Source organism: Notamacropus eugenii, chromosome 2, assembly GCF_028372415.1.
Source record: "Notamacropus eugenii isolate mMacEug1 chromosome 2, mMacEug1.pri_v2, whole genome shotgun sequence".
NCBI classification, from domain to species: Eukaryota; Metazoa; Chordata; class Mammalia; order Diprotodontia; family Macropodidae; genus Notamacropus; species Notamacropus eugenii.
The window spans coordinates 421,414,273-421,436,106 of NC_092873.1; the positions used below are offsets into that span (position 1 = coordinate 421,414,273).

At 36.1% G+C, this 21,834-nt stretch overlaps 1 protein-coding gene across 1 annotated transcript in view; it reads left to right on the forward strand.

The window, feature by feature from the left end:
* Positions 1-21,834, forward strand: part of USH2A (usherin) — a 990,439-nt gene that overhangs the window by 336,694 nt on the left and 631,911 nt on the right. Inside the window, exon 21 of the mRNA XM_072647832.1 lies at positions 14,056-14,186. Coding sequence (XP_072503933.1) covers positions 14,056-14,186 — 131 coding nt within the window. The remainder of the gene's footprint in view (positions 1-14,055; positions 14,187-21,834) is intronic.

A 21,834-nucleotide genomic window follows, 5' to 3' on the forward strand; every position in this document is an offset into this window, starting at 1 on the left:
TGCTTTCTTTCCCCAAGGCTCTGACATGAGAGGAATCCTTCCCACTACTTGTCTTTTGCAAGCCTACTCATGCTTGGATGCTTGTAGTTGGGAAGCATAGCTTCTTAAATGTTGGAGTTCTAGGGGAGAGAAGGAAGTGTGAATGTCTGCCTGGATTAATCTTTGCCTTAAGGGTGTATCTTAAGGCAAAAATCTGGTCATCCAATAAGGGTTACAATTCTGGGTTTTATTATAAACCCTCTTTTTTGGGAATATACTAGATATTTCCATAGCCTTTGTTTGGTAATTCGTAGTTTCTTTCCAAAGCCCATTTCTAACAGAAATTTGCCATCCATGTTGACTGAGAGGAGATTCTCAAAGCAGTATCAAGTTGCTAATTATCCCATATCTGTTTTCTTTTCTTTTTTTCTTTTGAAGAGTGATTTCTGACACTATATCTTATCTTTTCACTTCTCTGGTCACAGCACTCTATGGCATTAAGATCTATTGTTTGCATCTCATAGTTTTCATACATGGAAACCTCTGAGCTATTGACTATCCAAATTTTATCACTGCCCCTCATCCTCCCCTCTTGATTTTGTCTCCTTTAAATTATTCTGGTACTCTTCTTGCAATTTCATATCCACTTCTCTATGGTCCTTGACTTACTAAATCTGTATGGGCAGCTTTCCTATAGTTTTCTAAAATTGTACTGTCAGCTCTTTCCCCAACTATTTGGATCAATAAATTTAATTGTGTACAATTCTAAATGAAGCATCAATGATAAGACACAAGTGACAACATTTCACAGAAGGGTATACCTGACTCAGCCTTTCAAAATGAGACAGTATCAGAGACATTTTATTAGACATTTATTTATATTAGAGCTCAGATAGACTTTTGGAAGTATGTTCTCAGCAGGTGACTGCTCAAATTTATAGAGGGGAGTAAAGATAACACCATACTATCAACAATCTCATGAAGTAGGCAATGTAAGTAGTGTTAGCCCCATTTTGCAGGTGAGAAGATTGAGGGTCAGAGAGTCTGGAGTGTTTTTTGGGGTAGAAAGAACAAAAATATGATAGTGGAAGAAATATGACATCTGTGAAAGGTGTCTTTCAGTCTTTCAATCAATCAGTCAACAATCATTTAATGAGCACTTTTTCTAATGTAATAGGCAATGAGCTAAGTACTAATGATACAAAGAAAGGCAAAAAAAAAAAACTGCCTTTAAGTTTATATTCTAATGTAATGGAGAAAATAAGCAAAAATGTAATATACATATATGTGTGTATGTACTTATACAAAATAGTCTCAGAGGGAAATCCTTAACAGTGTAGGGGGAGGACTGAGGCACAGGAAGTTCATCATGTAGGATGCAATATTTGAGCTGAGTATTTAAGGAACCCAGGGGACCCAAGTAGTAGATATGAGAAGGGAATGCATTCCAAGCATAGGGTTAGTCAGGGAAAAAACAGAATTGTAATGTATAAGTGGATAGGCAGATGCATCAGAGTAGAGGGAAGTAGGGGAAATAATGCTGGAAAGATAAGAAGGGCCGTGCTGTGAAGGGTTTTAAAGGCCAAATAGAGGATTTTATTTTTGATTCTGGAGGTGGTAGGGAGATGCTGGAGTTTATTTAGGGGCATATATTTAATATGATCAGAAGTGCTGTAGGAAGATCACTTGGGCAACCAAGAAAAGTAGGGATGGTACAGTAGGCAATCTTGATGGAATGGATTCAAAGGTAAATTTTGAAGGGTTTTCCTTGTTAAAGAGAAGGGCCGCCTCTTTAATTGTGAAAGCAGGATACAGTGGAAGGAGACTGTTGATTAATGTTTGAGCTGGAGATGAGAAGTGGAAGCTTTAAGCATTATATATTGGAAAGTATCCTGTATTTGAAACCAAAAAACTTAGGTTTAAATCTCGACTTTCTTTGTTAATAACTGAATTTGAACAAACTGCTTAATCTGTCTTGGTTTCCTTCACCTGTAAAACAGGAATATTGGATAAAAGTCTTTTCCAGTTCCAAATATAAGGAGCCTGTTGTGTACTTTCATTTTGGTCCTGGATTTCTTTCTTTCTCCCTCTCCCAGTAATAGAGAGACAATTGGTTAGATGATGTCGAAAAAGATAGGGGGGGAAAAAAGATATGTAAAATTAGAAGGACTTACAATATAGGACTTGAATATATACATGCACACACACATACATACACACACCTATTGTGTTTGTCCTTCCTTGCCAAAGAAGACCATGCCGTCAGAGAAATGATGACATGACTTGCACTTGACTTTGTTTTGAGTGAGGGAGGGCTGTGCAGGTCACCAGCCTCACTTCTCCTCCAGAGTCATCTGGAATCCAGTGACCAGATATTCATCAGGATGACTGGAGATGACCCAGGATGCACTGGAAGACCTTGGGCCCTTTAGGTCAAGGTGTTTGCAGGTACTCACTCAGGGTAAGGTAAGTAGTAGCCAGGGCATGGCTCCTTTATTGAAGTCAAGAAAAAGAAAGATGTCAGCCTGGGTGGGAAACAGCAACAATTACTATTGATAATTATATGATTGTAGAGAGCTTTAATGTTTTCCTCTGAAAACTACCAGTTCATATCCTTTGACCATTAATTATTTGGGGAATGACTTGTATTCTAATATGTTCAGCTGAGTTCTCTATATATTTTAGAAATGAGACCTTAATCAGAGACAGTGGCTATAAAAATTGTTTTCCATTTTTCTGCTTATGTTTTTATCTTGGTTGTATTGGCTTTGTTTGGTAAAAATTTGCTAATTTAATGTAATAAAAATTATCCATTTTGTATTTCATAATGTTCTCTATCTCTTGTTTGGTCATAAACTCTTCCCTTCTCCTTAGATCTGAAAGGCAAACTATTTCTTGCTCTCCTAGTTTGCTTATAGTATCAGTCTTCATATCTAAATCATATACTCATTTTGACTTTATCTTTTATAGGGTGTAAGATGTTGGTGTGTGCCTAGTTTCTGCCAGGGATGATTCATTTTTTATATGATCATTATTTCCAAATGCATTCCTCCTCTTTATCTACTTAGAAAGTTACTTCTTGAAATAAATAATTTTTAAAAAAATCAAAACACATAAAAACCAGTGCGTGTACATACATAGATAGATATGAATGAAAAGAGAAAAAATCAGTAAACCTAGCCAAAATATCAACTGCTATATGTGTATATGTGCACACAAATACACCTTCTAATACGTAACACGTGAACATCTAAATGTATAGATATGTAGCTATAGTTACAAATATACGCGTCACTACACATATATTTGTGTATGCACACATATATACACATATGTATATACATATACTATATGTATGTGTGTATGTGTCAGACACATACATCCCAAATGATGTGTAGGTTAGTTTGCTAGGTATTTTTCCTTCTTTTTCTTATTTGTTATTTTAAGTGCCTTACTGAGTAGATAAAAGAAATATATTTGGAAATGAAGGTGATATGAACACATTGTATCAATGTAAAATAACAGATAATGCACAACTTCAACAAAATGTACACTTCATTATAAAAAATAGGCAGCTAGATATAAAAAATAAGTATATCATTATATGTTTAAATATATAATTAAACATATAATAAATATTAAAAATATTTAAGGTCTCTTTCCTTTAGATATCTTTTTCTTCCTCCTACCTTTTTCTGGAATGATCATTCAGTTCTCTCTCTGTCTCTCTCTCTCTCAAGGAAGGAAAAAAGAGATATTAGTTACTTAACAGAATGCATAGCACCTAGTAAGAACTTAATAAAATTAGTTGATTGATTAATAGATTAAAAGATATGGAGAAAAACCTTTCACTGGTTATCATTTCCAGTACCACATTTTTGCCGTTTTCCCCAGAGAACATAAAAACCAGCAATTAACTTTTCTGAACCTCAGTTTTCTCATCTGCAAAATAGGAATTGCACTACACACACCATATATCTCACAAAATTACGAGCTCCTTAAATGCTACTTATTTTTATTACTTTCCCTTGACATTATAGTGCTTGTTGCTCCAAAAGAATTTTGTTTTTCTTTTGTCTAGCTCTATAAAGCATCTTCTTAGTAGTTTGGTATGGCACTAAATCTATAAATTAATTTGGGTAGTATAATTAGTTTTACTATATAGCACAGCACATACAAAATGGTGAATATACCTCTAGGCATTTAAGTCCTTTTTTTCATCTTGAATGTCCCTTGGTATAATAATATTTAGGTATTTGATAAAATTTGTAGTTTTGATAAATGATACTTTTTATTGTTTCCTCCCAATTTTTTATGTTATGTGGTATTTTTTTGGGGGGGGGAGAGGGAATCTTTTTTCTGAAGCAATTAGTTGTCTTGATTTGTTTCTTTGCTAATTCTCTGGAGTTTTTCTAAGTAAACTGTCATGTTACCAAGTAGGGTTTTATTACTTATTTTGTATGTCTTCTTTATAAATGTTCATGTCCTTAATCTCTTTCTCATCTTATTATTAAACACTTCTATAACAGTTTCATATAATTGTGGGGAAAGTGTTCATTCTTCTTTTGCCCCTATATTAATTGGGAAAACTTCAATGCCAGATTTGTTTTTAGTCTTATTTTTATGTTAATGTGAAATAGTAATTTTGTATCTGTGCTTTTTATTTTAGTTTTAGTGGGGTTTTTAAAAATAAAAATGTAGGCAAAAGGACTTTTTGCTTTTGTGCGTGTGTGTGTGTGTGTGTGTGTGTGTATGTGTGTGTATCCAGCACCTAATACAGTGCCTGGAATATAGTAAATGCTTGTTGACTTGACTTTTGCATCTATTGATGTACCTTGGGTGACTTGAGGTGTTTTAATTTTAATATAATTAAAAATGTTAATTGTTTCTCCAAGGTGGAGCCATCTCTGCATCAGTGGTATAAATTTGGTTTTATTACTGGGAATAATTTTTTGGATATCAGCATTAGTAGTATTAGTAAAATTGGTTTATAGTTTTCTTTCTTTGCCTTATCCTTTACTGGTTTAGGGAGTTAGAATTATAATTACCTCACAAAAAGTTTAGTAGAATATTTTCTTTCTCCTTTTTGAGGATAATTTGTGTAGCATGGTGATTAATTATACTTTAAATCCATCTAGACCAAATATCTATTTCGAGTAATTCCTTTATGATTAATTCAGTTTTATTTTTTTAAATTAATTTATTTATTTAACTTTTAACATTCATTTTCACAGAATTTTGGGTTCCAAATTTTCTCCCCCCTTGTCCCCTCTCCCCACCCCAAAACACCGAGCATTCCAATTGCCCCCATCACTAATCTGCTCTCTCCTCTATCATCCCTCTCTGCCCTTGTCTCCATCCTCTCTTCTGTCCTGTAGAGCCAAATAACTTTCTATACCCCTTTACCCGTATTTCTTATTTCCTAGCGGCAAGAACGGTACCCGGCAGTTGTTCCTAAAACTTTGAGTTCCAACATCTCTTCATCCCTCCCTCACCACCCATTCCCTTTGGAAGGCAAGCGATTCAATATAGGCCAAATCTGTGCAGTTTTGCAAATGACTTCCATAATAGTCGTGTTGTATAAGACTAACTATATTTCCCTCCATCCTATCCTGCCCCCAATTACTTCTATTCTCTCTTTTGATCCTATCCCTCCCCATGAGTGTCAACCTCAAATTGCACCCTCCTCCCCATGCCCTCCCTTCCATCGTCCCCCCCACCCTGTTTCTCCCCTTATCCCCCACTTTCCTGTATTGTAAGACAGGTTTTCATACCAAAATGAGTGTGTATTTTATTCCTTCCTTTAGTGGAATGTGATGAGAGTAAACTTCATGTTTTTCTCTCACCTCCCCTCTTTTTCCCTAAACTAAAAAAGTCTTTTGCTTGCCTCTTTTATAGAGATAATTTGCCCCATTCCATTTCTCCCTTTCTCCTCCCATATATTTCTCTCTCACTGCTTGATTTCATTTTTTTTAAGATATGATCCCCTCCTCTTCAATTCACTCTGCGCACTCTGTCTCTATGTGTGTGTGCATGTACATGTGTGTGTGTGTGTGTGTAATCCCACCCAGTACCCAGATACTGAATAGTTTCAAGAGTTACAAATATTGTCTTTCCATGTAGGAATGTAAACAGTTCAACTTTTATAAGTCCCTTATGACTTCTCTTTGCTGTTTACCTTTTCATGCTTCTCTTCATTCTTGTGTTTGAAAGTCAAATTTTCTTTTCAGCTCTGGTCTTTTCATCAAGAATGCTTGAAAGTCCTCTATTTCATTGAAAGACCAATTTTTCCCCTGAAGTATTATACTCAGTTTTGCTGGGTAGGTGATTCTTGATTTTAGTCCTAGTTCCTTTGACTTCTGGAATATCATATTCCATGCCCTTCAGTCCCTTAATGTAGAAGCTGCTAGATCTTGTGTTATCCTGATTGTATTTCCACAATACTTGAATTGTTTCTTTCTAGCTGCTTGCAATATTTTCTCCTTGACCTGGGAACTCTGGAATTTGGCCACAATGTTCCTAGGAGTTTCTCTTTTTGGATCTTTTTCAGGTGGTGATCAGTGGATTCTTTCAATACTTATTTTGCCCTCTGGTTCTAGAATCTCAGGGCAATTTTCCTTGATAATTTCATGAAAGATGATGTCTAGGTTCTTTTTTTGATCATGGCTTTCAGGTAGTCCCATAATTTTTAAATTGTCTCTCCTGGATCTATTTTCCAGGTCAGTTGTTTTTCCAATGAAATATTTCACATTATCTTCCATTTTTTCATTCTTTTGGTTTTGTTTTGTGATTTCTTGGTTTCTCATAAAGTCATTAGCCTCCATCTGTTCCATTCTAATTTTGAAAGAACTATTTTCTTCAGTGAGCTTTTGAATCTCCTTTTCCATTTGGCTAATTCTGCTTTTGAAAGCATTCTTCTCCTCATTGACTTTTTGAACCTCTTTTGCCAATTGAGTTAGCCTATTTTTCAGGGTGTTATTTTCTTCAGCATTTTTTTGGGTCTCCTTTAGCAGGGTGCTGACCTGCTGTTCATACTTTGCTTGCATATCTCTCGTTGCTCTTCCCAGTTTTTCCTCCACCTCTCTAACATGATTTTCAAAATCCTTTTTGAGCTCTTCCATGGTCTGAGCCCATTGAGTGGGCTGGGATACAGAAGCCTTGAGTTCTGTGTCTTTCCCTGATGGTGAGCATTGTTCTTCCTCATCAGAAAGAAAGGGAGGAGAAATCTGTTCACCAAGAAAGTAACCTTCTATAGTCTTGGTTTTTTTCCCTTTTCTGGGCATTTTCCCAGCCAGTGACTTGACTTCTGAGTGTCCCCTCCACCCCCACCTTGCCTCCAGATCCACCCAGCCAGCGCTTGGGGTTTGAGATTCAAATGCTGCTCCCCAGCCTCAGGGCTTCCGAGGGGGCAGGGCTGCTATTCAGTGTGAGATTAAGTTCAGGTGCTCAGGTGGGGGCAGGGCTGCCTCATGAGCTCAGTTCCCTCAGGGGGTTTATGCAGAGACCTTCAACAATGGATCCAGGCTCTTGCCTGCTTGGGGAGCCCTGGTCTGCTCCCACCTCCGCTGCTGCCTCCCGAGGGGGCCTGAGTTATGGGGGCACCCTACTCCCCTCTTGACCCACCAAAGAGACCCTCTCACCGACCCTTGTCACCTGTGGGTGGAGGGACCCACGCGGCTGCTGGAGATTCTGTCCCTGAAGCCTGCTCGGATCTGCTCCTCTCAGCACCAGGGGGCCAACGCAGGGCTGGGCTCTGTTCCGCGTCCACAGCGCGAGGAACCTTTTGCGAGAGGTTTTTAGGCTCTCTGGAACAGAAATCTCGTCCGCTCCGCTGTTCTATGGCTTCTGCTGCTCCAGAATTTATTGGCAGTTCTTTTTTTACAGATATTTTACAGGCTGTGGATTTGCAGCTAGCGTATGTGTGTGTTTCTACTCCGCCATCTTGGCTCCGCCCCTTAATTCAGTTTTATTTACTGAAACTGGATTGTTTAAAGTATTTCAAATTATGTTAATTCAGATTTTTATATATTTGTAGTTATCCATTTCTTTTTGGTAATAATTGTTTTTAATCATTTCTCAGTTTTGCTTCAGTATAGTGGTATATAATAGGATCTAATAATTATTTTTATTCTTGACTTCTAGTTCGTTATTGCTGTTGTAATTATTATTATTGTTAACTTGATTACAAGTCAACTGTCTAACAGGAACTGGGCTAAACATGGGATCCTTAGATATGCAGAAACTAACTTTGCCCCAAAAGGAGCTTATAATATAGTGGAAAACAACATGTAAACAACTCTGTACAAACAAGGAAAAGTTGGAGATAATCCCAGAAGGAAGGTACCAACATTGGAGAGGGATTTGGAAAGTTTTTTGCAAAAGGTGGCATTTAAGCTGAGAACTAGGGGAAGCCAGGAAGTGGAAGTGAATAGGGAGAGAATCCAAGGAATGAGATTTCATGAAAGTATGGTTTCAGGAGATAGAGTAGTTTGTGTGAGGAACAGCAGAGACCAAAATCACATGGAAAGGAATGAGTTATAAAAAGAATGAAAAGGTAGGAAGGGTCCAGTTCATGAAGAACTTTAAATACTAAAAAGGGGAATTTATATTTGATCACAGAGGCCATTGGGAACCACTAGAGTTTGTACAGGAGAGTAGTCAGACTTGTGCTTCAGGAAGGTGACTTTAGTAGTCGAGTGGAGGACAGACCGGAGTAGGGAAAGAAGTGACACAGGGAGGCCACCCAGTAGGCCATTGAAATAGTCCAGGCATGAGACGATGAGGGCCTGTACCAATGGCAGACCCAGAGGAGAGAAGGGGTTTTTATACAAGAGATACTGTGAAGATAGAATTGACAGGGTTTGGGAAAAGATTGGATATATCAGGGGTAAGAGAGAGTGAGGAGCTGAGGGTAATGAGGTTGTGAGGTTGGAGACTGGGAGGATGACAGTGCCTTTAACAAGCACAGGGAAGTTAGGAAGAGCAGGTAGTTTTGGAGGAAAGATTATTTTGAAATGTTGAGTTTAGGATGTTAATAGGGCATCTAGTTCAATATATCCAATAGATAGTCAGAGATGCAAGACTGATCAGGAGAGAGTGTTGGTATGGATAAATGGATATGAGAGTTACACACACACACACACACACACACACACACACATGACTTTTTTTTAAAGATATTATCACATGGGTATTGTTTGTAGATAATAGCAGCCAGTAGAAAGGGAGCGATTAACAAGAGAGTGAGGATGATATAGGGGGCAATGCACTAAAGAAGATAAATTGGAATACAACCCCCTACTCTTATCAAAAGTTGTGACTTGGCGAGGAAAATGACTGCTTCTTCATTTGAAATAGAAGTGAAAAAGGGTTGGAGGTACAGGGAAGACTTTTGAATGATGTGAAATAAGGGAAAGGGGATAAGAAGAAACTCTCAGTAAATGGCTGCTTTTTTTCTTCAAATATGAGGCAAAGATTCTCAGCAAAGAGAGTCAGAGGAGGAAGTGACACGGGAAGCTTGATCAGATATGAAATTTCAGTATTATGAACATGAAAACTGGAATATTTGTGACCGATGGCAAGATCAAGGATAATGCCTTCTCTGTGCACCTGAGCTAGAGTAGCAGAGTAGGTCAATGGAAATGTATAAATGAGCAACTGGGAATTTAGAGAAGTTATGACATTTGAGGGAGTTATCAACATGAATGTTTCAGTACTTTAGGACACAGAGGTAGCTAGTGGGAGGGATAGATTATTTTAAAATAATTGTTCATTAAATAAAATTAATTTCAAATTAATTAAAATAAAATTTAATTTAAAATAAAATAAAATTAAAATTAAATTTAAAATTAAAATAAAGGTAATAAAATATTTAAAATATTTGTTCAATGTACATTGTTTTCTTCTTGGGGTTCCACATATTCTTCTTTGCTTATGATACTTCCTTTCCATCTATTGTGATCTAGGTCTTAATTCAGAATTTATCCCTTTAACTTTTCATCCTTCAGTCTTTCTCTTGTATTTCTAGTCACTTGCTTCTGGTTTCCTCCCCATACCCCTGCTACACAGGTATCTGAAACTGGAAGGCTTCATCATATTTATACTGAGAAATTTGAAGCTGGGCTATTATGAGGTCTCTGTGCTGAGTTAATTGTTTTGAGGGGTAGGAGGAGAAGAAAACTCGCCTTAGCTGGATTCTAGGTTTCTTTCTCTTCTACTCTGTGACTCCAAGTATTTGACATGCTTTCTCTCCTGCCTGTACCTCTAATACCCTACCCAAATCCCATTCCCTTTTTAATCTCTTTCTTTTTACTTGGCAAGGATGGGTGGAATCTACTGCCTCTTGAATATTTGGGGAGGACAGTCTATTCAGGCAGAATTAATACCAAAAGAGATCTTTATCATTGGACTTTGAGTCAAAGTCTGGGAATTAATTTCCTCTCACTGTGCCTTATTTTGGAATTTGATGAGGCTAGGGCTTTGGGTGGGATCTATCTGTATTTGAGTTCTCCAATATTATTTTGTGTGGTTTTTATTTTATGCAGTGTACCATCTTGTGAATTTGTGATTTTAGCTTTGTCAGTTGTCTCTGGTATATAATTCCTTTTTCTGAGGTTTATTGTTTTTTGAAGACTGTGTAAAGGAACTAGTCTGCCCTGGCATTAAATCATGTGCATTCCCTAGTAATTTTTCAAATGAGTTTAACTCTAACCCATTCCTCCAAATAAACTAAATTCAGTTGGCTTTTACTCTCACGTAACCCCTGAAATGATTTTTTCCCCTTGTGGATCAGTAGTTCCTAATAGAATAACTAGTCTAAGCTCCACTTCAATCTCTTGAAAAGAAGTGTTGAAGTGTAACTTAACTCTTTTTAGGTATTTAAAACATTCTTTTGAGAGTGCAAAGGTTCACTGAAGGCTCTTTATCTGCAGAAGGAAAATCCCCCTAGAGGATAAGGATTTAAATTTAAGTAAGAGGAATCTAGATTACACATCAGGAAGATTTTCTTCTTGAGAATGGTGATTAGACTATTAAACCTAATACTAAAGAATGATAGGTCATATTGCTACTTTAGATATTTTTAATCACTATGTTAACAATTTAAGAAAGTTATTTTTCTGGGGAAATACCTGAAGTGGAACAGGGGGGAGTTCATGATTTCTCAAAGTCCTTCTCAGAAATTAGATTCCTTGATATTTTTTATTCAACCTAATGAAAAAGTATAAAAGCATTTCAATTTTCCCAAGCTTTTCTAATAGCAGATACTTTTTGCAAACTTTTTTTTTTGCTTTTTTTTCTGGTTTTCAGCTAAATTCCTAAAACAATCTGGAGGGTTTTCTTTCCTTTTTCTGTTTTCCTATCAAGGTAAAAACTGAATGCACATTCACATTAAAGATGTTACATTCAGTGGATGCCACAGCACACTAATAAGATTGATGTGTTCATATCTAAGCATGTTCAGTTGTGGATTTAATGCATTCACAGAATTGATTGTATGATTAAAAGTGTGTGGCTCAAAGGATACTCTTTAACTGTATCTACAGAGATAATTAACAGTCAATAACATAAATTTGCACTGTAGGTACACATCTTTATCTTTTTCATAGGTTCCATGTATGAGAAACCCATTCCTTACTAATCTTTTTTTTTTTTTTTGTCTTCAAAGGAAAGAAAAATTAGGAGGCTGGTTATTTGAAAAACATTGAACAAGTTCAGTTATAGCAAATCAAGTTGCCTTATGCTCTATTACATTTTTTTCCTTCCTTGAATTTTCTCTCATTTTCTGTGTTTGACTTGTTGCTGCAACTAAATGATGTTTTGTGGGGAGATCACAGAAATGTTTCGAATAAACTGTGAATTTCACAGTCAAAGTACATTATACCTTATAGTAAATTTAACTGTTTTAACTATGTAAAATGATAACAAATAAATATCAACAAAAGTCAGAACTTGGAAATTAAGTGTATAAACAGTGACAGTATTTTGCACATTCATTAAGTATATTACAAAATTAATTGGCTTAAAATGCAGAAATATATTTTAAGAAAACATTCTTTGAATTTTGTTTGAGCATAGGGGAATAAGTGAAATTTTTTGGGGGGAGAGAGGAGAAACTGACAATCAGATCTGTGCACCAGAAAGCAACAGCCTGATAGGTGTAAGGCTATTACAATAATCCAGGAAGGCAGTAATAAAGGTCTTAGTTAAAGTGTTGGCAATGGGAACCGAGAGTGAAAGATAATACAAAGCTTTGAATATATAGAAACTATAGGACATAAAAGCAGACTGGCTATGGATGCAGGAGGAGAGAGAAAAAAAAACAAAAGATATCACCAAAGTCTTGAATGGATGTAGGAGGAGAGAGAAAAAAAACAAAAGATATCACCAAGGTCTTGAATGAGATAGATTAACTAGGTGAATGACAATACTAAGAACAGATACAGTATCATAGATTTAGAGCTGGAAAGGATCTTAGACATCATCGGCATTAACCCTCTGATGTTACAATAAGACGACTGAAGTCCAAAGAGGTTAAGCAATTCTCCCAATGACACACAGGTAATAAATGACAGATTTTTGGATTTAAATCCAGGTCGCACAACATCCTTTCCTCTCTCTTCCACACGCCACCTCCCCAGGCCCCCAATAAGCTATTTTGCAGGCAGAAGGAATAACAGATTTTTGAGAAATGATAATCAGTTTGGTTCTGGAATTACTAAATTTGAGATGTTAGTGAGACAACAATTTGCATATGTCCTGCTGCATGTAATTTGGCCTTTGAATTTGAAGTTCATAATGCATTTCAGAATTGAAGATATGGCCTTGATAAATGAGAATTGACAGCACAACAGTGAATGAATTTGCTAAGAGGAGAACATTGATCAGATAACAGACCCAGAATAGAGTCTGGGAAAATACCAGTCTTAACATTTAAGAGGAAGAGCTGGTAAAAGACTCAGAAAAGGAAAGATAAGAGTGGATGAGACAGGAGCAGAACCCGAGTGCATGTCTTGAAGCCAAGAGAGGAGTGTGTGTCTGGAATGAGTATCTGTCATCATAAGTATGAGAGGACAAGGAGGCTGAGGTCCAAGGAAAGATCTTTGGATTTGTCAGTATGGAAGTGATTGTTGTTGTGTTCATCCTTCATTGCCGGAGAAGACCATGCCATCAGAGAAATAATGACATGACTTGCACTTGACTTTGTTTTGAGTGAGGGAGGGCTGTGCAGGTCACCAGCCTCACTTCTCCTCCAGAGCCATCTGAATCCAGTGACCTAATGTTCCTCAGGATGACTGGAGACGACCCAGGATGCACTGGGAGACCTTGGGCCGTTTAGACCAAGGTCTTTGCAGTTACTCACTTAGGGTGAGACAACGCCCATTCATCGAATAGGCCTATTTAAGAAGTAGCCATGGTGTGGCCCCTTTAATGAGGCCAAGAAAAAGAAAGTCATCAGGCTGGTAGTGGTAAGTAATATTTGAAGAAAGCAGTTTTAATAGAGTGGTTGGTCAGATGGTCAAAGTGTGAATGAGTTAGAAATTAAATACAAAAGCTCTTCAAGAAGCTGACAGTTTAATGAGGGAGAAAACACACATGGGAGAGTGGTGTCCAGGGAGGGGCACTTTGACCCATTTTGAATCATGGTCTCATGGTTAAAATAGTTCCTTGTCTTTATGCTTTAAACAAACATTAATTTATTCATTTCATTTTTATGACATGATAATAAGTTTTTCATATTGACATTTTGATTCTACTTTAGTATTGACATCATGTTTTTTTCATTCTCATGTGTCTCCCCTGGTTTGTAAATTTGAAGAGTAGGCACTGTGTCTCATTATATATTGATTGATGAACAGTCTGGCAAAGAAGGGCTTGAGTTTGAAGAGTGGGTTCTAATTCATAGTGAGTATGTGTTCAAAGCCAAATGGTAAAGAGGAATATTCCAGTATATTGCTGAATGTGATTCCTTATTGATACTCAATGCATCATAAATAATAATAGAAGAAAATGCACTTTTAGCTGTAAGAGTCAGCAGCAAATCTGGGACTGATTTTCTGATTACATTTTTCTTACCAGGTATCAAGGTCAGCTTTCGAACAAAGGAACCTGAGGGTTTGATAGTGTTAGCAGTATCACCTGGTAATCAAGAGGAATACTTTGCACTTCAGCTAAAGAGAGGACGTCCTTATTTTCTTTATGATCCCCAGGTGAGTGATAAGGAAAGCAGAAGAAAAATAATTTAAACAGTTTTCTTTGTAAGTTCTCTCAAGGCAAGGACTTAACATTAGTAGCTGGGGGAAGAGGGCTGAAGAAAGTCTCAGAAGTAAGATTTGAGTCAACTGAGTATTAAAAGGATTCCAGGGATGATAAGAGGAAGAAGTGATGAGGAAGGTATTATTCATGGCACAGGGGCAGGGAGTGCAAAGGTATAGAGATGAGAGATGGAATATCATATCTGAGGAATGGTAGGCAGGCCAGTCTTGTTGGATTGTAGGCTCTGCGGGGGGAGGGAAGCAATTTGTAAGATAACTAGAATGGTAAGAAGGACCCAAAATTATAAAGATCTTTAAATATTAGAGGGCTATATAACTGATCACATTATAGGGAGGGGAAACTAGATGGTGCAGTGGATAGAGTACAGGGTTGGGAGTCAGGAAGACTCATCTTCTTGAGTTCAAATCTGACCTCAGCCACTTATTAGCTGTGTGACCCTGGGCAAGCCACTTGGCCCTGTTTGCCTCAGTTCCCTGAGTAAAATGAGCCAGAGAAGGAAATGGCAAACCACTCCAGCATCTTTGCCAGAAAAACCCCAAATGGGGTCATGAGAAGTCAGACATGAGTGAAAAACTGTTAAACAATAACAGCAGAACATATTAGGGAGCTACTGGGTTTTCATGAGTCCATTTTCAGTGAAGGTATGATATGTCAGACCAGTCCTTTAGAAAAATCACATTAAACAGTAATGGGGAGAGGCATGAAACCAGGAGATAAATGAGATGTCTACTGCAACAGTTCAGATGAAAGGTGCATAGGACCTACACTAAGGTAGTGTCTGTATGAGTGGAGAGAAGGGAATGTAAACAGGAGATATTTTGAAGGTTGAAATGACAGGATATGGCAGCAGATTGGGTCTATGGGATGAACAAAGTGAGGGTTTACCTATGGCACCAAGATTTTAATCCTGGGTAAGGGAGAGAATGGTATTTCCTTTGAAAATAATAAACAAGTTTGAGAAAGGAGAAGGTTTTGGGGAAAATTTAATTAGTTCTTTTGTGAACATATTTCATTTGAGATGATAGATGAACCCATAGTATCAGATGAGATTATTAAGTGAGACAATAAATATAGAAAGAAAAGAGAAGATGGCCCAGACCAGAACCTTAGGGACAGACTCTGTTAGTGGACATGACTTGCATAAAATGCAGCAAAGGAGAATAAGGAGTGACCAGACAGATAAGAGAAGAACTATAAGAGCAGAGTATCTTGAAAACCTAAAGAGGAGTGAACACCCAAGAAAGCATGATAGATGGTGTCAAAAGCTGCAGAAAGGTTAAAAAGAATGAAAATTGAGAAAAGGTTTTCACTTCTAGTAATTAAGAGAACACTGGTAACTTTGGAGAGAGCAATGCCCGTTGAATGATGAGATCACTAGCCAGACTGGGGAAGGTTTAGAAGAGAGTTAGAAGAAAGAACAACTTTCTCAAGGGTTTAGCCAAGTGGAGATGGAGAGATATAGGGTAAAAACTAGTAAGAATTATTGGAAAAATGAGATTTTATTTTTTAGGGATTATTTTTTAAGGATATATTTTTAGGGATAGCCTAGACATTAGAGATATTAATCTACAATTTTTTTTCTCTGTTTTATCTTTCCCTCATTTAGGTATCACGAACATAATTGTATCAAAGAATGAATTTAACAGGATCCCTTTTACTATATTTATAGATAGTTTATAAAGTATTAGAATTAATTTTTTTAGCGTTTGATAGAATTTCCTTGCAAATCTGTTATTCCTTTTTGGGGGGATGGTTGTGGCAAGTGAGTTAGCATATAGATATTATCATTTCACATGGTTAAAACAGTTAAATTTAGTATAAAGTATAGTGTACTTTGCCTGTGAAATTCACAGTTTATAATAAAAATATTTTTTTTTCATGTAATGAATTGACACCCTAATACATAAAGTAGAGTTACATGCAGTAGTTAAATGAATAAGCATGTTAATACATTGTTGGTGGAGTTGTAAGTTGATCTAGGCAGTCTTGAAGATAGTTTGGAGTTATGCCAAAAAAAAAATTGAATATCTTTGAGCTAAGAAAGGCCACATATGTGCCAACACATTACTAACAGCAGTCTTTTGGTAGCAAAGAACTAGAAACAAAGTATGCATTTATTATTGCTGTAATAGTGCAACAAATTGTGGTACATGGTTGTAATAAAATGTTTTTACAGTATAAGAAATAATGACTGAAAAATTTCGAGAAGCAGGAGAAGACATTTAAACTGATGTGTAATGAAATAAAAAGCAGGAAAAATAACAGCAGAAAATATATTCCATTTTCAAAATTTTGAATAGGTAGTACTATACCATAAAATATAATTTTGTGTAATAAGAATGACCAATCTTCTTGGGGAGAAGAGATGAAAAAATGAGCTTCATCTCTTTTGTTATGTAGAGGTGGGTGGCTGTGGGTGTGGAATGTGGCATATGCTCTCAGAATTGGTTGATGTTTCGGTTTTCATTAATAAAAAACAACGACTTTGTTATAAGGAAAGGCTGACTGGATATATTTCTAAATGAATGTAATTTGAAGACAAAAGTTATTAACGATAAAAATGAAGAGATATGGTTTGTATGTCACAGATATCTATCAAAAGGAATGTAACTTAAGGTTTATATTATCATGGGATAATTGTCTTCCTCCTTAGGACTACCAGATCTTTACATAATCCTGGAACTTAATGTTTTACTCAATTTGACACAGCTCATATTTTGATTTTTTTTCTTGGCTGGTTTTTCAACTCTGCTGTTCTCAAACTTATCCCCTTTCTTACGTTCCTTCCTTCTCTTTCTTATTATCAAGTGACCGAAATATAAATTATTCCATAGACTTCTCTGGTATGAAATCATTGACCTATGCGCTTGGATCCTAATGCATGAGTTGTGTGCATAGAGATCATTCAGGTAGCAATATACATTTTGTAGCAGAAATCTGGCAAGACTTTGCAAGAGTATTTTTTTCCTTAATGTAGATGTGACTGTTTTTTTTTCTTTTTTTCTCCAAAATAAAGAATTTGTTTACTTGAAAGAAAGGGAATAAGAGAAGGGGACAAACATGATGTACCTGCTTCATGCCAAACAATTTGTTAGGTGCTTTACAAATATTCGGTCCTTATAACAACCCAGTGAAGTAAGTACTATCCCCATTTTATAGTTGAAGACACTGAGGCAGGGAGGTTAAATTACATATCCTGAATGACATATCTATTCATTGCTCAGGCTGGTTTCGAACTTAAATCTCACTGATTCCAGGCCCAGCCCTATTTTCTGTATTCTATGAAGGTGGCCCCCAGGTGCCAGATGGTGGTTTGTGCACAATTAAGAAGCAAAAGGACCACACTTGAGGACCTACAGGGCCACATGTGTCCTTGAGGCTGCAGGTTCCCTACTCTGGAAATAATAGAATCAGAATGTTGAACATTCTTATAGTTCATAGTTTAATTTTCAAGTCAAAATACATATATACCTTCAAGTAAAAACATTATTTATTCTACTTTTAAAGCACTATAGAGATATATCTATAACTTCCTCTGATAACCTGCTTTAAAGTTCAATAACTTTCAAGTGAGTTCTTTTTTTCATTTTTAACTACTTCAGGGTACAGATAAAATTAATTTCTTTTGCTTTCTTGTTTAGAGGAAATAGTATTTAGTTAAAACTGAAGGTGTACAAGACCAACTCTGATCTAGAGGTGATTGGTAAATTTCAATGTGAGCATTTAAACCTTGGATATTGGCAAATTCTACAAACCGGGTCTTAACTTATTGTTTTGTTGATTGTCTAGATTTAAGAAAGTGATGGCAAAAATATTAATAATGCAGATTTAACTTAAAAATGTACCATATGTGGCATTTATGGCACTTTTTCGCTCGGAGAGATAGTTGTTAAACATTTATCCTTGGGATCCACTCAATAAAACAACAAAAAACAGCGAGTGTTTACTGAGTGCCTGTGTACTGTACTAAAGATTCATAGCAGAACTAAGACAATTCTTGCCCCCAAGGAGCTAATACTCTCAGTGGTAATCTTCTTGGGGTAGGGGTGTGGATAAAAGGGAGGTAAAATGCACTATCAGGTTGAAAAGTTATATAGGGAGCTGACCTCAGTTTAGAAGATCTGGGTTCAAGTCCACCTCCAACACATGCTGGTTATGTGAATTTAGGCAAGTCACTTAATCTCTGGGTGCCCCCGAGGAAGTTTCTGAGAATATAAATCTTTTAAGTCTCAGAGAAAGTACTGATTTGCAATTAAAGAGAGTTTCTTTTTGAGAATATCTCAAAACAAACTATAAAAGTGTATAAGAGTGTAAAAACAATGGTGGGAGTGGTAGAGAGTTCATTGGCATATGGGGGGGGATAAGGTAAGGTTTCCTACAGGGCATGTCATTTCAGCTTTCAACAGGTAGAACTAATGAAGTGAACTTGGAATTCTGGGTGTGATTCTTTCCAATGCAGAGAAACTGGCTGCTGTGGGCAATGCTGGAAGCCTTGGAAGGAAGTGATGAGTGTATCTTAGAATTTGTAAGGAAGAGGAATACTGGACAGTCTCACATGCATCCTGTATTTGGATGGGGCAAGATTTAAAAGCATTCGGGGGAAAGATAGATGAGGTAACATGAAGGAAAATCTTGCAGAAGCAACCAAAGTTAGGCGTGAGAAACTCTTAGAAAGGAAATTCTGGAGACACTAAGGGGAACAATTCTGATTTTGAAGAAAGTGGAAGTTGTTTGAAGAAGAAATGAGGGTACGCAGGAAAGTCAACGACCAACTTTAAAATGACTTGTTCAGAAAATGGAAAGAAAAATAATTAGGATAAAAAGAAAATAAAAGTTCAATATGTTACATAAGGAGTCTGAGGGGAACTAACATCAATTTTTAAAAAATTAATTTTTTCTCATTTTGAAAAGTTATATTAAGGGTACAACATCTCAGGAGCTATTGGATTTTCTTTTACTAGAGGTTTTCAAATAGACAACAACTTGACTGGTATCTGGTTGTTGTTGTTCAGTCATGTCTGGCTCTTCATGACCCCATTTCTTGTCAAAGATACTGGAATGGTGTACCACTTCTTTCTCTAGCTCATTTTACAGATGAGGAAACTGAGGCAAACAAGATTAAGTGACTTGCCCAGAATCACACAGCTGGTAGGCATCTGAGGTCAGATTTGAACTCAGGAAGATGAGTTTTCCTGACCACTCTTTCCATTGTGCCACCTAGCTGATATATGGTAAAGGAGGTTGTTCAGTTACCCATTAGATTATTATGCTCTCTCTCTCTTAGATCACTTCTAGTGCTGAGACTCTATGATTCTAACTTCTGTTACTTTGAATTTCTAATTTTTAAATTTTTCTTGTGTGATGTAACTGATTTCGATCTCTTAATATTTACCAAATGACTTATAATAGCAATATCACAATGTAGGTTTATGTTTTTAGGGAAGGAAATGTTTTTGATCAAATGTGAGACAATGATAAGTCAATGAACAAAATTTTCAATTTACCTAACTGCATCGTGTGGAACTCAAACTTGAAACTAGTGCCAAAAAGAAACAATGAGAAAATCTTCATTCCATCTTTTTATTATTTCAGTCTTTAATTTTGAGACCAGAGAAATCAATTATAGTTTCCTATGTTTCCTTTTATCAACTTTGTGGTAGCTTCCATTCTTTATACACTTGATTCAGTGATATTTTATTGATTAGGTAATGGCCCATGGTTACCATTTGAAAGCTTTCAGTATAGTGACTTTACCAAGAAAATCAAATCAGGTTTTGGTTTCACTTAGTGAGAGCCTTTAAACACATCTAAGTATAAATTATATGGAAGATTTAATGATTTTCTAAAGGAAAAATGTGAACTACATAAAGAGAGGCCAGAATTTATCATGAAACTATTCCCACAGTCTCAATTAAAAAAAAAAAGCTTGAAATAAACAACATTCCAAAATTTCCCCAAATAGAAGCCAACTTTGACAAGTAGATCTAGTGTGGCATGGCAGGATTCCTTCCACCCCCAATATAAATGTGGTTTCTAGTGTAGAGAACTATTAATGCTTCAGATTGTTGCCAAACATAATATGAAGAACCACTTACTCAGACACCTGATCTTTAGAATGCAGCATCGTTTGTAACAATTTTAACGCTAACTAAGTACACTTTGATGAGACAGCATTTAATAAAATGCTCATTAATTTCATCATTAGCAAGGGTATGCTGAGAAGTAAGCCAGTTTCTTATGTCACGCCCAATTAGCATCCCATGCTAGTAATCCCATTAGCATTGTTGAATTCACTAATGGAAAAACTAATGGGCATGCTACCAGGGCACATTAATTGGGCACGACACCAGTTCTGGTTTTAATTATTAAACTACGATAATGAAATGTGTGTTTGTAAAATATTAAAACGTTGAAATAGGATTGAAGACAATAAAAGATTGTATGTGAGGGAAAAACGATATAAGAAAAGTCAACCTATAAGACACCCAAGGGACAGAGACTGGACTTCCTGATGGATCATCTGTTCTAACATCTTTAAAAGTTGGTGTATGGTCAATGGGAGAAGCATCCTGCTTATGCTTATGGGAAATTAGAACCTTTTCTGTAATATTCAATATTGTATGTCATATATGTTCTCATGCATAATATGAGGACTGACAGGAGCCAATTAAAGAACATGTGGAAGGAGTGAATTTAGTCCTTTATGTGCGCTATCTAATAACAGTGGATGAATTTTTGAAGAAATGGGACCTCAATTCTTTTTTTGGGTAATGTAGCATTTAAATCTTTGGCTTAATCAAAATTTTAGCCGTGACATATTGAGATTTTAAATCTATTTTCCTTTGCTCACCTAACATAAATATAGTATGAAGGTCACTTGAGTTTGTTAAAAATATTCTGGGTAGTTTTAACAAATTTTGCAGATACTTTTCTAATTTTCTACTGGACAGAGGTATATCACCTAACAAAAAAATCAGGTTTATTAAGAGAAAACAAAATATTTTATGTTCTGATTATGTTAAAATTTTTTCTGAATTTGTCATCTCTAAGAAGAATGGTAAGCAATGATAACTTTATGTGGAATCAGCTTTCATTTAATTGTACTAGCTTTATCTTCTAAAGTGACTATAATGTTTTCAAGTATGTCCCAATAAGTTGAATATTTTTATTTTCAACTTTTTCATGATCTTTTTGCCCCCTCTTCATTTTAATTTTTTTCTGTTTCCATTTCATTTCATTGCAACTACCATTATGGGAACTTGCTCTTCAGAAGATGTATTCTTACTATGATTATCATGGTACAATTACAGTAAGGGTGCTGCACATTTTTTTTGTAATATCCAACATTCCTAAATTTTAGCCAGTTTTCCTATTCTTTCTCTTGGTTAATGATGTAAAGTAGGGAATTTTATTTATTTAATAGTAGAGAAATCAAATTGATGGGAGATGATCTAGCAGAAGGGTCCCTTATTCAGAACTGAAGCAGAATTGCATTTTGGCACTGATAGCTGAACCAGTTGTGATATATACGATAAATTATCATGATGAAATACTACTGTTATAAGAAATGATAAATTTGAT